At 40.4% G+C, this 16,668-nt stretch overlaps 1 protein-coding gene across 4 annotated transcripts in view; it reads right to left on the bottom strand.

The window, feature by feature from the left end:
* FAM114A1 (family with sequence similarity 114 member A1) overlaps window positions 1–16,668 on the bottom strand; it is a 79,939-nt gene that overhangs the window by 9,500 nt on the left and 53,771 nt on the right. For all 4 annotated transcript variants that reach the window (XM_055433991.2, XM_055433990.2, XM_055433993.2 and 1 more), the window contains exons 8-13: window positions 16,481–16,604; window positions 10,235–10,326; window positions 8,311–8,472; window positions 7,110–7,249; window positions 4,193–4,265; window positions 205–258 (exon numbers count right to left, since the gene is read on the bottom strand). In XM_055433991.2, the coding sequence (XP_055289966.2) occupies window positions 205–258; window positions 4,193–4,265; window positions 7,110–7,249; window positions 8,311–8,472; window positions 10,235–10,326; window positions 16,481–16,604 (645 nt within the window). The remainder of the gene's footprint in view (window positions 1–204; window positions 259–4,192; window positions 4,266–7,109; window positions 7,250–8,310; window positions 8,473–10,234; window positions 10,327–16,480; window positions 16,605–16,668) is intronic.

Here is a 16,668-nt window from a genome sequence, read left to right as displayed (position 1 = left end):
ATAATCAGGAATTCTTGAAAATTAGGTATTGTTGTTTCACGCTAGGGTTTACAGCTGGTTGAACTATACAAATGTACTCAAAAAAGACTGTAGACGATAAAATTTAGAATTGCAGTAATACTTGCTGCCTGGGAGAAAGACAAAACATGTAGCTCTAACATTTGGCTTAATTCAGAAGCATTTTTTCTCTGGGGGGCCACTTACCTCTAACAATACACTATTGATCATAGGGTTAAGGACCTCGGCCTTCTGGTTGCTCTGTGGAATCAAAAGTATGAAATTGACAGATTAGGTGCTCATACTCCAAGGCTTGTCAAAGTGTTAAGACGCTGGCTTTATGAGGGATCGCTTAGAGAAGAAGGGGAGAAGTGAGATGTTTACTATACATAAGGCTTCATACTTGGTGCTTCCCCTACATGATCTCATTTAATTTCCACAGAAATCTTAGTGGGTAGGCAGGGACCATGATAACTCTGATTCACAGATGAGAAAATATGAATCAGGAAGGTTGAGCAAATTATTTAAAGTCATGTAGCTCTTGCCTGGAAAATCCTATGGACGGAGGAGCCTGGTGGGCTGCAGTTCATGGGGTCGCTAAGAGTCGGACACGACTGAGCAACTTCACTTTCACTTTTTACTTTCATGCATTGGAGAAGGAAATGGCAACCCACTCCAGTGTTCTTGCCTTGAGAATCTCAGAGACGGCTGAGCCTGGTGGGCTGCCGTCTATGGGGTCGCACCGAGTCGGACACGACTGAAGCGACTTACCAGCAGCAGCAGCAGCAGCTAGAAATTTAAACTCAGACCTTTTAAACCATTCAAATCTTGTATCAGGTCTGGGATTAGGGGGAGGTGAGTGAGATTGAGTTGGACAGAGTCAGCTTCCATCTTTGCTTAAAATTTTTATATTTTGTTCATCATGACTTTTGGTGTTCATTTTGATTTTTTAAACATTGCATCTATCTAGATGACTGAGGTTGTCTCTTTGTCTCTTTTTGAGAGATGGTCCCCTTAAATCTGGTAGACAGGTTAAGTACCTTTACTTGCCTCCCTAGTCCTAGCCCTAGTCTGTCTGTTTTTCTTTTAAATTCAAGCACAGGTACTTGGTTTTAGGGTATGTCTTCTAGGTTGGCAGCAAGGTTAAAATACTCTTGAATATAACTTGCAAACAGGTTGGCAGATTCCAGTTTGCAAAACATGAATATACGTAAAGGGCAGAATACAGAGTCCAGTGTTAGGCAGGTGTTCAAAAAGTGAGTTAGTAACCATTATTATTACGTCTGCTATTGGTCCATTAATCAACAGTCTTCTCTATCTAAAATGTTCAATCTACTCTTAGACAATAAATAATTAAAGGGACTAGAAAGAAAGATGGCAATCTTAATAGGCTGTTTTCTCTCACAGTACTCGAAAAATGTTATGGTAAACAAAAGGATATAAATGAAGTCTATCTTCCCAGAGCAGCCCACTTTCATTGACATTACTCTACTGAGGGCTAAGTAATGTATTACTGGAGAAAGCATAATGGAGTCTTGGGAAAAAACTCTTTAAAAACCTAGTCATTTTAGTAAGTAACCAGAAAATCCATTATGGTTTGCTTTCACGTTTATTTGATTATCAATAAACCTCTAAAATATAATCAAAATGAGGGCAATAAAATGACATTGGCTTTCAGAATCAATGAGATGTGCAAGAAATTTAAATAGAGTCTGGAGAGCAATATACACTCATTAACTTCAAGTTATGAATAATGGCTCTTAGAGAACAGAAACAATGACTTGATGTGAATGATTTATTATAGCACAAGACGAGAGGTACTGTTGTGGTGAGATGGCATTTCATAAACTATCTTTACATCTGTTTTTTTCCTTCTTCAAAATGATAATTTGTGTGTTCTTGATTTTGTATATATAAACATTTGGACACACGGGTGTGTGTATTTTATGTGTATATGTGTGTATATTCATTCATTTTTGTGTGTATATTCATTCAAGTACATACTTATCTGCTAGAATTTTCCTACTCAAAAAGTAGGATATGAATCAGAAGCACTATTACCACCCGGGAGCTTCTTAGAAATGCACTATCTCAGTGCTCATCCAAGACCCACTGAATCAAAATCTGCATTTAATAAGATCTCTAGGTTATTTGCTTGCACATTAAGGTTTGAGGAGCATTGTGTTGGAATACACTACATTAAAGAGAATGGAAAGCAATACCATGAATATTACCAATCAATGTAAATAATGTTTAACATGGGTATACCCATGGCTGTTTCATGTTGATGTTTGGTAGAAACCAATGCAATAGTGTAAAGCAATTATCCTTCAATTAAAAAGAAATAAAATTTAAAAATAAATTCATGTTTAACATGAATCATAAAAAAAATATAGCACATATACACGAAGACATATATATCCTCATCACTAGGAAACCATAGAGAGCCAGTTAGCTGTCTGCCTCCTGTGTCTGATGGGCAGCCAACTGGGAGTTGAGAGACTAATGAGAAGCCTGGGTGAATTAGTTCACCCCTCCGGGACTCAGTGTCTCAGGAAGTAAACTGGAAAAAAGCAGAAAGAGTGAGAAGAGGATACAGTAGAGCCTTGGGAAGCCAAGTCGCCAAGGTCATTCCATTCTGATTAAGACTTCACACCTCTCTGTAAATCTAGCAGTTACACCAAGGTCCACAAGTGTCAGTTAACCCAGGCAATGCTGAGCACATAAATGCACTTTATCAAGCCTGTCCTATGAATAAGCTTCTACCTGCAGCCCCCCTTCACTCTGCCTGCTTACAATGAAGCTCTGCTGCTGAAGGCCTAAAATTAGACACATATTAAAAGCTGGTGTTTTGCAAAATAGGAGATGCAGACCATATTCTCTGATGGCAGAATGAATCATTGGTGTGTAGCTCATCCTTTACTAACTAAGCCACTTACAGAAATGTGGGAGGCATACATCTCCCGACAGTCAGTCCACAATCATTTCTGCTTTTTTTTTGAGAAATGCCCTTCTCCTGGGGTGAGGGGAGGTGCGTCACAGCAGCCAGGTAGCTCTACATGCAATGACTCTGTCCTCAGTCACTACTGGTGACACCAGATGGACATCTGAGGCATGCTACTGAGCCTTTCAAACCTTCTCACCCAGGATCCTGGGATTTGAAGGGAGAGAACTGGGAACTGCTATAGTTGAGTCACATTAATATTAATAGCAACACTTCAGAGAGAAGGTATATGAGCTCTGGTGAGGAGTCCCCACAGCTGCTCATACATCTCCACCACCTTTAATAAAGTTCCTTTACTGCCTGTCATGGATTGAATTGTGGCCCCCAAAGAGATATGTTAGAACCCTTACCTCCAGTATATCAGAATGTGACCTTATTTGGAGATAGGGCTTTACAGATTTAATTAGTTGAGGTTGTGCTGGACACCCAGAGTGTGGTACTTGTCAAGGCAGCCCTAGGACACTCATACATTTATTATCCAAACACCCTAGCTAAGACAGGAAGCAAAACTTGCTGTTTCTCATGTAAAGAACCATCTTCCCTTGCATAGAGGGCCTTAAAGGAAAAGTGGAAAGCTTGAAAGGGAATAACTTCCAATGTCTCCTCCAGTCCCACTAGGTTGAGTTATATAACATGACTGATTTCTCAAGAAAATAACCAGAAGTCACATCTTTTGGAATGCCAAACCTCTCAAATTTGTTACTTTGAGAACAGAAACACTTCTACAGATTGGCTGATAATACTTTTTTCTTTTGGTTAAAGTTGAAGTGTAACAATAAGGCTTGTGTGGCTTATAAAATAGGCTTTGAGAACAAGTGACTGTGAATATTAAGAAAGAATTATTTTAATAGAGATTTTGGTATTATATATCACAGATATTAAGTAATAGAAGGAATCTTCATCTGATATTTTTTCTTTAACAAATAAAGGAAATGAGACCCAGAGAGAGGTTTGAAAATCCACCCAATATCTTGTATAACTGATATGGATGCATCTAGAACTCAATCGGATGAGAGCCTCGAGCCACCTGTTGCCAAAGAAGATGCTCATGCCTCATTTTAGTAAATGTCTTGGCTGCACTTCTGCTTGTGGAGCTATCAAAGAAGGCATTCCATCCTCTACTTCATCTCACAGCCCCTAACAGACCTTCCCTTAAAAAAGGTGAAAAAAGAGCCCGTATTACAGTCTTACCCCAACAGTGGTTAAAGAAGTTGTAAACTTCTCTGATAAGGAGGCCACTTCTTTGCACATTGCCGTAGTTAATCTGAAAGAAGAAAAAATAGAGATTTGGGGATTTTTAGCGGAGAAGGCGATGGCAACCCACTCCAGTACTCTTGCCTGGACAATCCCATGGATGGAGAAGCCTGGTGGGCTGCCGTCTATGGGGTCGCTTAGAGTCGGACACGACTGAGCGACTTCACTTTCACTTTCATGCATTGGAGAAGGAAATGGCAACCCACTCCAGTGTTCTTGCCTGGAGAATCCCAGGGACAGCAGAGCCTGGTGGGCTGCCGTCTATGGGGTTGCACAGAGTTGGCCACGACTGAAGCGACTTAGCAGCAGCAGCAGGGGATTTTTAGTAAAGCAAAATAATTGGATTGTTAATACAATTATTGATACTAATACAGCATTCTCTTTAAAAGAAGGGCACACAAGTTTGAAGATGCTCTGTTGAAATTTCCCTTAGTATTCTTCCATGACTCACAATCACAGTTTAATTCTCACCCTACCTCTTTTTAGAAGCAAAAACATATGCAGGAAATTACCAGGCTTGAGTTCCACTTGTGTAGGGGTTTAAGACTATTGCCAAGGGACCAGCATTTTGGTCATTTGAAAATAATAATGAACAGTCACTGAAGTACCATGTTAAGTACGTTTGTAAGCATAATCACATTTAATCTCATAATGGCTTCATTAGGGTCTGTGATTATTCCCATTTTATAAATGAAGAAATTGACATTTAAGAAGGTTAAGTAACTTGCTTAGGACAAGAATATGATACAGCTGGAATTCAAACTCAGATGTCTCTTTATATCTTGATTATGTTTTTATGAGATGCCTCAAATCAAAGATATTGTAGAATATGTTTTTTAAGACTTACATAAAAACTCTGTGTTTATTCCAGCCTTTCTACGTGTAGGACTTTACCCCAAGAAAATAACGCAAGATAGATACAAATATTTAACGAAGCAATATTTGTCATAATATAGAAGATGATGACAAAAACTGAAAACCTAATTACCTAACAATGTGCATATTGCCAAATTTTTTAACAAGTATATATACTTACATGAACAGTGATTAAAATGCTATTAGCAAAACAATAACTCCAAGTTAAAAATCTTACACATTAGAAGATTTAGTGATGTCAGTGGAAGTAAGTTTCATTCTGATAAATAGGGGTTGTGTCTAGACTATATATTCAGGTATGTTGCCTTATATCCATCTATCCCCCCTTCCACCCATCCACCCATCCAAGACTTACCTGCAAAAAGGGTCAGAAGTAAGGCTGGAGATGGCAAAAAGTAGTTCTGCCTATGTTCTTGGGCACGTGGATGGTAAGGCTCTTATTATACAGACATATATGAGGCCTTATTACCTTTTTCTTGGAGCAGCTTGGTAAGGTTGGGACAGTCAGGGGCTGGGAATAGGAAAGGAGCTAAGTGTACAGCTCTACTTTTCATACTCAGAAACCTCTGACTTCAGCCCTCCTCTTTCAAATCAGCACCATAAATAGTACTCAGATTTTTCCTCAATACTTTAAACTTTTCTTATTTTACTGTTTCCTTTTCCCTCTACACTGAGACAAGTACATATTCTTTGTCTGCATTTTAAGGGCAGGATTGTGCAGGGCTTATAATATCTTTGATTGCCACACTTTTAGATATGAAAATCTAAACTAGATGTCAAATCTGGACAAGTGAGGAAAAATGCCACCAAAGACACTAAGAATGAGTTTTGGGAAGGTCTTTCTACTAAAAATTTGCTCCCCAACCTACACTGATGAATTGAGTAATAAGAGGAGCCTAGTTGAGTGAAAGTGTTCAGACGTGTGTGTGTGTGCACATGCACCCATATATTTTAGGAGGCTCTTCTTCTGGCTCCTGTGTCTATCTATTTGTAATAATGAGTGGGCATCTGGATCTGTGCTACTTCTCTATCAGTTCAGTTCAGTTCAGTCACTCAGTCGTGTCCTACTCTTTGCGATCCCATGAATCACAGCACGCCAGGCCTCCCTGTCCATCACCAACTCCCGGAGTTCACTCAAACTCATGTCCATCAAGTCGGTGATGTCATCCAGCCATCTCATTCTCTGTCGTCCCCTTCTCCTCCCGCCCCCAATCCTTCCCAGCATCAGAGTCTTTTCCAGTGAGTCAACTCGTCGCATGAGGTGGCCAAAGTACTGGAGTTTCAGCTTTAGTATCAGTCACAGCATATAATTATGTGCCTAAAAGTTAATGGCTTATTCTTCACTTCCATAATCAACTATTTTAATGAACACTTGATACCAGCTATTTTCATATATATAACATTACATATATAAACATTTTTATTTCACTAGATAAACTAATAATAGTAGCTTATTGAAGAACAAGAATATTACAGCAAATATGCACATACAAGCAATCCACAGTGAACTGGCTTACAACAGGGACCATCATTGCCAGATTCAGAATATGCAGAGCTGGTGTAAGTCCCTAGGAAGAGTGGGGGTGGTTTGTATATTTCTATGAAACCAGCTGAGAAGTCCATTAAGGTGTCTTTTCTCTATTTGTGCGGCATGTTGAAAATGTAATTATCTTCAAAGGTTTGTACTTCCAAGACCCTGACCTACTAAAACAAACACTTAGCTCTCAATGATTTAGCGTGTCTTCCCTTAAATCTCTGCAAAAATAATTCTTGGAATGTCTAGCTAACTATTACTATTCTCCATAGCATGTACATTTCTTAAGAGAGTCCTTATTTATCAAGATGACCACACAACAATGGAACTAGTTGACATGAAATCAGAGTCTTTAGTAGCCAAGGGTGTACATGGGTCTGTGTGTGTGTTTGAATGATACAAATACATAAAATTTGAGAAATAAGAATTAAAAGTAACATTTACTTTATCAGAACTTTTGCTTGGTCCTGAGCTGATTTTTCTTCTTCTTGTCCATGAAGAATTAATTCTGCTACTTTATGAAGCTGCTCAATACAGCGAGCTGTTACTTCTGCCAGGCTTTCAATGGACAGCATGTATACTTCCTGAAAGCAAAAGTATAAGTCAGAAAATTATTCACTGAGAAGATAGTTTCTAAAAAATCTTGCGACATTAAAAAATTAAATAATTCCTGGGAAGAAAACCAAACAAATATGACCTGAAAAAAAATTACCCAAAGTTTAATGGTAGACTATTCTAAATGGAAATGCTACCATAAAATAGAAGTGTCATCAGGTCCCAGGGACATGACAATCCTTCTTTATAGCTGGGTCCCCAGTTCTCGGGCTTCCCCGGTGGCCCAACTGGTAAAGAATCTGCCTACCAATGCAGGAGATGCAAAATACATGGGTTCGACCCCTGGGTAGGTAAGATCTCCTGGAGAAGGAAATGGCAAACAATTCCAGTATTCTTGCCTGGAAAATTCCATGGACAGAGAAGCCTGGCAGGCTAGGCTCATGGAGTCACAAAGAGACACAACTGAGCAACTGAGCACACACATGTACACGCCCCAGTTCTCAGCGTAATGCTGGGCACATAACAGGCAGATACTCAAGAAAGCGTGTAGAAGGATGGCTGAATGAATAGACCTCAGTAGATATTTTTCTTTAGAGTGATCTAAATTCTAAGTTTCTTTATCTAAAATTCAATGTAAAATGAAGTTATTGCAAACACTTTTTTTTAAACACAGGCAGCTTCTAAATTATGCACATATAAATTTATTAAACTACAGAATAAAAACTATGGTAATGCAATTTTTTCAAAAAAGCTTCAATCACCTCATTAGTTAAAGGGCATAAAGACATTTTATGGTTACAAATTTGCATATAGGATGGAATTTTACCCTAAAGATAAATCAACTATGTTCTTAAAGATCTTTTTTCCTTTAAATTACAATTGTAAAGCTATGGAGGAAGGCTACAATATCTGTGCTAGGTCATGAAATGTCTTGGCATAGAGGGATTTTAGTGTTTATTACATTAATACTCATATTAGTGTGAAATAGGGTACAAATGAAAATGAAATGGCTTTGCCTCACTTAAAATTAAGCTGCTAATAAAATTTACGTATTACTGCTCTTTAGGTGGATGATCTGTAACCTGTTTACCTCGACTGTCTTATTTGTCTTTTCTTTCTTCTTGTCTTCTTCAGGGTTTTCAGGTTTCTCTTCCTTTTCTTCCTTCTCAGTTTTGTCTTCTGACTCTTCAGCCACATCTACTGATACCACAGTTTGATCCTCTTCCACCCAGTCATGAGCTTTTTTCATGGCCTGCAAAGGACCCCCCGGCAACCAAAGCAATATGTCTATTGTACAAATACAGAGACACAAAAGCCAATCCCATGACTTGGATCAGATCCTAATCCATTAAGGGTGGTTTTCTGTACGTTTAAACAGTGGTGGGGCAATTATTCAACCTCCTTAAAAGCACCTTGTTGTTGCTTTCTGGTAAAATACAGTAAGAAAAAGGACATAACAGAAAGAATGTATGAAGAGAATACCGCAGGGCCAGGGAAATTTTTGGAAAGCATTCTCAAATGATATTCAGATTGGAATAAAAGTGACAGTCTCTCTGGAAAAGCCATAGTGTATTTTTCACTTTTCCTGACCAACTATAAAAGCATGATAGAATATATACATACAAATATTTATACATATATGAAATTCAGCCAGGGTCATTGCTAAAGCAAATTTCTTCTTCTGCCATGTTTCATGAAGCCCTCAGTGTTTCATGAACCTAATAATGTATCACTCTGGGAAGATGAAGGATGGCTCTGCTCCTCTCCAGCCATGCCAGGTCTTCTGACCTCAGGGTGGTGGTGAGGGCGGAGAGAACTCTGATTAATTTCATTTCACATGAGTGCAATTTGTGCAACATGTGGCCTTTAAAATTATTGACCAAGCAGAAACCACCTTCCCTATGTATTATTCCCTGGATTTTGAAAGGGCAGACTCACTAGCTTTTGCACTGCAGTTTAAGCTGTTTGCTTAAGTTTTATCTGAGCTTGTGTGAAACTGACTTCTCATTTGAAAGCTTGCCCGTCAAAGTTTAACACAGAGTGTTGATGGAAAGTTAACAGGGAGAAGATTAGGGGAGACAAAATCCAACAAAACTATCCTTGGTGTGTCCTCTTTTAGGGACAAAGGTTTACCTGACTACGTAAATAAACCAGTGAGACCTTGGAGGCACCACACACACACACTGTCTGAGCGGTGGCAGCTGCTGCACGGAGATGAATGAGGCAATTTCCCCACGGTGTTCAAGTCACTGACCCGCCAGAATTGGTGACCTCTATCAGTGATAAAGAATTACTCATCTCTGCACCTCACTGCCTCAGTCTGCCCTTTCCTCACTCACCTTGATGAGTGAGGACCTGTGTCAATCACTGAGCGTTAAAAAGAAGAAAAAAAAAGAGAGAGAGAAGGGGGGAAAATGACACTGTTTTGAGTAATTAATGCTCAGTGACCTCATTAAGAAATGCTATAGCAAGACCTTGTACGAACTTGCAAAACATCCTGTGTTACTATCAGAGGAACCCGGACCGTGAAATCCCGGGATGGCTTTAGATCTTAGACAGGACGAGGCACCAGCTTTCCAGTGGGAAGGGCCATGCGGGTGACCTGGCTCTGGCTGGTGTGTTTTGTCTGCCTGGTCCTGGCATGTCACTTTCGAGGCGACGGGAGACGGAATTTGCAAAAGCCCTTTGGTAATTCAGCCTCTTTCCTCCCGTAGGCTGAAGATAACCCTGCTTTGAATAAAATCCTATTTTGTGGAGAAGTGACTTGTTCAAGATCACACCAGGGAAGCTGCAACTAAAATGCAGGTCTCATCACACAGCCTAGCATGTTCTCAACAGTTACATTTTATGATGTTGCCTCATCACACCTTAATTTCTGGCCTGGGACTCCTCTCCCACCACGTGCCATTTGGGGCTTGGGGATTTTTCTATTTCAGGTGACTCTCTGGAATTTCACAACCAAGACCTTTTTAAACAAACAAACAAACAAACACTCAGACTCAGATGGGGCTGACCTTATTGAGTTTGTCAGGTGTGGCTGCAACATGTAATTCAAAGAGAAGCTCTGTAAGCATGCTAGCAAACTCTTCTTCCTTTTCTTCTATGCCTGGCAACAGAAAATGACAGAAGTAAGAAGCGTGATTTATTCTTCATCCTGTAGAATGTGGCAGCTCCCCCAACCTTACAACCTGCAGTCAGAGTATAAGAGGGGGTGGCAGCAGCCTGCCCTCCAGCTGCCGGGCAAAGATGAGCAGTGCCCGGATATTCAAGCACAGTGGCGAGGTAGCAGGCTGCAGCCAGGTGAGGGGCTGGTAAAGCCTTGCTGCTTGCAGCTCTAGCTGGGGCGCCCCTGGGCTGCTCTGAAGGGCATATGAAGGCAGGAAGGGACCATGTATACCACAACAGGTATAGAGGTCAGCAGCTATTTGTTGAATGATTACATGAACAAATTAATGACGTTTCTCAGGCCTGAGAACCCTGGGACAACACTGTATTTAAGGCTTATAGTATTGTTATGCTTAACATTGCAACCCTTAATGATACCCCAGGGCGCCCTTTTGTGTCCACAGAGTCACAGTGCTGAGCAAGCAAAATTAGTCTCTGTGGATCATCTACTTTTATCTTAATACCTGTAACAACATATCTCTGGAGAAACTTCTCATGGTTTCCTAGGCCACCTGCCTGGTCATACAATATTTCATAATGGTATGTCTTCCCTCCAGATTGGAAGCTACCTAAGGGTACAGATGGTATTTGTTTTGCTCATTCTTGAATCCAGAGAATCTAACACAGTGCCTGGAACATAACAGGTGATAAAATGAATATTTATTGAATAAACAGTTTACTAATAAGTTATACCATATTTACTAATATATTGATTATATAACATCATATAGATGAAATAAAATTAATCTCATTGATGGGCAATAAAAAGGAGAGATCTTTAAAAGCTAGCATTTTCTATCTCTCATTTGAATCTACAAGTTGAGGCCATTTTTAAAGTTTCTGATAAGTGCTAAAGAATTGATTTCATGCAACTAGAGATTATCATACTAAGTGAAGTAAGTCAGAAAGAGAAAGACAAACACCATCTGATATCACTTATTGCAGAATCTAAAATATGACACAAATGAACCTATCTGTGAAACAGAAACAAAATCAAGGACATAGAGAATAGACTGATTGCCAAGGTGGAGCTGGGTGGGAGAGGGTAGGAGTGGGAGTTTGGGATTAGTAGATGCAAATTGGTATATACATTAATAGAATGGATAAACCACAAGGTCCTACTGTATAGCACAGGGAATGACATTCAGTATCCTGTGACAAACCATAACACAATATAATATGAAAAAGAATGTTTATATATGTATAACTGAGTCACTTTGCTGTATAGCAGTAATTAACACAACACTGTAATTCAACTATACTTTAATAAAAAATAAGTAAATAAAAGAATTGATTCCACTGTGGGTTATATCACTAGTCTGGGGTGAGAAGGGGCTATAGTATAAAAGCATCATTCGTCTGGCCTGACTACACGATCTCAAAACCCCCTGAGAAGGAAATCCCTGGCTTATGTTAGTGGGTGAAGATGGCAGCTTCAGAGGGGACTAAGCTGTGTGAGAAATTTTGTAGCTAACACTCGTCCGCCTGTCTTTGTTTCTGTTTTAGAGACAAAACAGTTAATCAGCAGCTTGACAAGATAGCCAGGCCTACATCAGTTTATCATCCCCTAGAATTTATATACACATTCTCACCGGGGAGCAGGTCAATAAAGATACTAGAGATGGAAAGCATATATGTCAGGTAAGAAGCTTTATGGAGAAGAAGAAACCAAGGAAGAGGAATAGGGACAGCTGGGGGTTAAGAATCTCAAGCGGAGAGCAGCTGAGAAAATGACTTTTGAGTAAGAACCCAGAGGAGGAGGGGAGTGAGTTACATGGATGGGGGCCAGGGTAGCTGTGGCTGGCAGAGGGAGGCATATACCCTGGGGTAGAGAGATGGCTGTTTTTGTTCATGGTGAAGTGATACAAGCAAATCATAAAATTCCACAAGGTGAGTGCTCAGATAGAGCAGGCTGTTGCAAAGCTTGATCAAGGATATTAAGAAATCTTCCAGAAAGAGGTGATGCTTGAACCTAGCCTTCCAGGATGAGAAAGGCATTAGTCACAAGCAGAAAAAGGGAGAATTGGAGGCCTACAAAGAGAGAATTCGAGAGAAAGCAAATGGGATTCCATCAAAAATTGAGATTCTCTCTCTGTTGGTCAGAGGTCTTGGTCTCACCCTCTCTAAGTGGGCAAAGTTAGAAGGGCAGCTCCCTTGGGTTCTCATTCCCCAACTGCCTGGTCCTTCTCATCTGCGTGGGGCAGCACAGCAGGGCAGAAAGAGCCTGCCTTGAGGCTGGGGTTCTTCCCTAGCTCCTGTAGTTAGTGGCTCTGTGACTGCGGCCAGTCACAGGGCTTCTTAGCTTCCACTCCCTCTTCTGTAAATTTAGGATAAGAAAACCCACCCATCTCCTTTTTAGTGTTATTGTAAGGACCAAATAAAACAAATGTGTAAGTATTTTGTAAACACTAAAGTTTTATATAACTATATTGTTACATACTACATAGGGAGATTAAAAATATTTGAAAGTAATCCACACTAAATTAGGATATATGTACTCTACGTATCTCCAGTTTTTAAATGTGCATTTGTTTCATAAAACAGAGAAATATACCAATAACTTAGAGCAAACATTTTAGGAAAATCATCACAGAGAAAAATGAAAGTAGATAAAGACACAGATGATAAACAATGTTGCAACAAAGAAGACCTATGACTACAATTCTTGGTCTGTACATGTTGCTGAGAAGATTTTCATCAAGGCAGTGAGAAGAGGAAGTAGCTTTTGAAAATCTCCTTACAACAGTGGGAAACCAAATTAGAGACCCACGGCAGTGTAATAAATTTACATGTTGCTGGAAAGACAAACATGCAAATCATTAGCTAACGTGATTAAAAACAGAGGAGCCCAATATTAAATTTATCTAAAATGACAGTTTATTACATTTTCTGAGACGATCAAATAAGTTATTTAGGTGTTAGAGGTATTTTAGAAATATAAGTGCTCACAAGAAAAAATATGATGAAAACGCTCTGGTTTCTCCTAGAATTTGGCTCCTGGATTGTCTGCTCCCTCTCACTGACAAGATTGTTCTCTACAGCTTTTAGTTAATCCCTCACCTTTCTGGCGGAGAAGGCAATGGCAAGCCACTCCAGTACTCTTGCCTAGAAAATCCCATGGACGGAGGAGCCTGGTAGGCTGCAGTCCACGGGGTCGCTACGAGTCAGACATGACTGAGCGACTTCACTTTCCCTTTTCACTTTCACACACTGGAGAAGGAAATGGCAACCCACTCCAGTGTTCTTGACTCGAGAATCCCAGGGACGGGGGAGCCTGGTGGGCTGCCGTCTATGGGGTCACACAGAGTCAGACACGACTGAAGTGACTTAGCAGCAGTAGCAGCACCTTTCTGGAGTTCGTACCACTCCATCATAACTGGACTGATTTAATGACAACTCTGCTATTCTTCTCTTCTGTTCTTCTTTAGGCATTTAAATGACATCTATTTATTAAATTAATTAAAATTAGTAGTGTTTTGATAATCTGGAGATGTCCTTTAGGAAAATGAACGTATTGTATTATGGGAGGTAACAGGGTTCCATCACTTAAAGAGACGAATCTACCATTTCCGAAGCAAGCTGTTCAAGACTGCAATTTGCTTTTTGGTCATATTAAAAAAATCTCCATTTATTGAAGCTCTGTATTAAGAGTGGAACATAACACATGGAGTAACATTTTCTATTTAACAGTTTGAATCAAGTTTCCTCTCCATGAAATAGTACTTGTTGGGGATGCAATGTTGCCTTAACTTCCACAGGCAATAATATTTCTTTGATGTTAGGAATCCTCTTTTTATCTGTTCTGAATGACATCCCCAGTAGGACAGAGGCCTACCTCAGGTATCATGAGGCTGAAGAAAAACAGCCTGCAATTTTTGGTGATTGTTACTCTGGGAAAGAGGCATCTACATTAGTTCATCTTGGGTCCATAATACAAACCATAGGACCTTTGACAGCTAGTGTCTTAGTTTCTTCATTATTAAAGCAAAGACAAAGCTATCATCCTTTGTGACTTCATAACAAGCAAATGCTCAGAAATGTTGTTCTCCAACTGTCTCTTTGATACTGACCTTTTTCTATGCTGCAGTGTAATTGATTCTTCTATCTTGATGCAATGAGCATAAATCTCATTAAACTGAAGGCATATAAGGTCAGCATGTGGGAATAAGGGGGGAGATATTTTTTAAATGACAGTTTGCAAACACTTAGAATAATACTGCCCTGAACTTCTAGGCTGAAGCATTTGAGCTCCTGTGTTCCAGCTTTGATTAAAGGTATGTATCGGGCTTCCCTCATAGCTCAGTTGGTAAAGAATCCGCCTGTAATGCAGGAGAATCCAGTATGATTCCTGGGTCAGGAAGATCCCCTGGAGAAGGGATAGGCTAGCCATTCCAGTATTCTTGGGCTACCCTTGTGGCTCAGCTGGTAAAGAATCTTCCTGCAATGTGGGAGACCTGGGTTTGATCCCTGGGTTGGGAAGATCCCCTGGAGAAAGGAAAGGCTACCCACTCCAGTATTCTGACTTGGAGAATTCCATGGACTGTATAGTCCATTGGGTCACAAAGAGTCAGACAAGACTGAGTGACTTTCTTTTTAAAGGTACATATTGTGTCTGGGCACAAAATGCTTCCAGAGACTGGATGATATGAATGTATATTATCACAAGTACAATTATAAATAAAAGCTATAACTTATTGCATCTTTGCTATTTTCCTGGCATTGTGTTAGCATGTCTGATCATTAGAACAGCTAACACTTTGAGCAGTTCCATGTGCCAGGCACTGTAATATACATGTTTACATATATTATCTAATTTGAGCCTTACAATAGCCCTTGGGAATAGGTATCACTGTCTCCATTGTATAGGCAAAATACTGAGTTTCAGAAAGGTTATGTACCTTGTTCAAGGCCAGGTAGCAAGTAAGTAGTAAAATGTTGCATGTAAGACCCTTCAGAGGATCCTAGGAGAAGCCAGCCTTGTGTGTCCTGCTGCTAAGTCACTTCAGTCGTGTCCGACTCTGTGTGACCCCACAGACGGAAGCCCACCAGGCTCCCCCATCCCTGGGATTCTCCAGGCAAGAACACTGGAGTGGGTTGCCATTTCCTTCTCCAATGTGTGAAAGTGAAAAGTGAAAGTGAAGTCGCTCAGTCGTGTCCGACCCTTAGCAACCCCACGGACTGCAGCCTACCAGGCTCCTCCATCCATGGGATTTTCCAGGCAAGAGTACTGGAGTGGGTTGCCATTGCCTTCTCCGTGGTTGCTTAAATTTTCAGCATAACCTACACAAAACAATGGCAGTTGCAGTGCATGGTGACGACATCGATCACTCTCCATGTGCATAGCAAACGCTTTACTAGATTCTGCTCCCAAATGGAGAATCTAATCACTGAGCACATCCAGCCTGGAGAACATCTTGGCCCCTCTCAAGGAAGCCTTGCCTCTCACAAGAGAGATTCTAGTCTCCTTGAGTCACGTCATCATCTGGCTGGAAGCGTATCGTGGGAGGGTGCATCTGGCTCACTGTGGTGACTGACAATCTGACACTCCAAGCCCTGGTGTACTGCGTGCTTTTGTCAGAACTGTACTTTCAGGGGGAAGGGTAGGCCACTTACAAATACACCTTAACTCCTACACACAGAAGTTAAAAGGAAGAAGAAAAATATGAAAAGAAATCCACTCAAAGACCTGCCCACCATCAGTGCCAACCACATTCAACGACTTTCACATGCAGATAAAAAATTCGACACTGGAGCATAAACTCTAGACATCAGGGCCCTGTTGAGTGCACTGTGCTGTTTGATCATTCGACCAGATGCATTTGCTGTGTGCCTGTGACATGCTGGACATCAGAGAAGTAAAGGTGCCTGACTCAGGAGTTCCCGCCCAGAGGAAGGGAGGATTGTAGGTCAGTGTGACCAGCTCCTGTGACAAGAGCAGGGGCACAGAGTTGGCAAGTGAGCAGGAGTGCTCAGTTAGCAGGAGTGCTGAATTAGTGCCTCTCCCCTTGTTTAAAGGGCTGTGCTCATTAACAGCAGCTTCACAAGGATGACACCAACAGTTTGTCTTGCTATTTTATCTGGTTATTTTTCTTTACCTTGCACTTCTTGATTCTCTTCATTCTCGAATACTTTGGCTGCAAAGATGTCTTTAATGGAAATTAGGTCATTTTTTAATACCTCCAGCTTCTCTCCATCAAGTGATGCTAAAAATGACTGAACCTGAAAAAAAGAAATAGGTCAGCATAACTGTCATCTTTCCTTCTCATTAATGATGTTTACATAC

The sequence above is a fragment of the Moschus berezovskii genome, chromosome 5 (genome assembly GCF_049115385.1).
Source record: "Moschus berezovskii isolate FMDL1 chromosome 5, NW_MosBer_1.0, whole genome shotgun sequence".
NCBI lineage: Eukaryota > Metazoa > Chordata > Mammalia > Artiodactyla > Moschidae > Moschus > Moschus berezovskii.
Note: the sequence above shows the minus strand (reverse complement) of the source record. Positions and strands in the feature narration are given on the sequence as shown.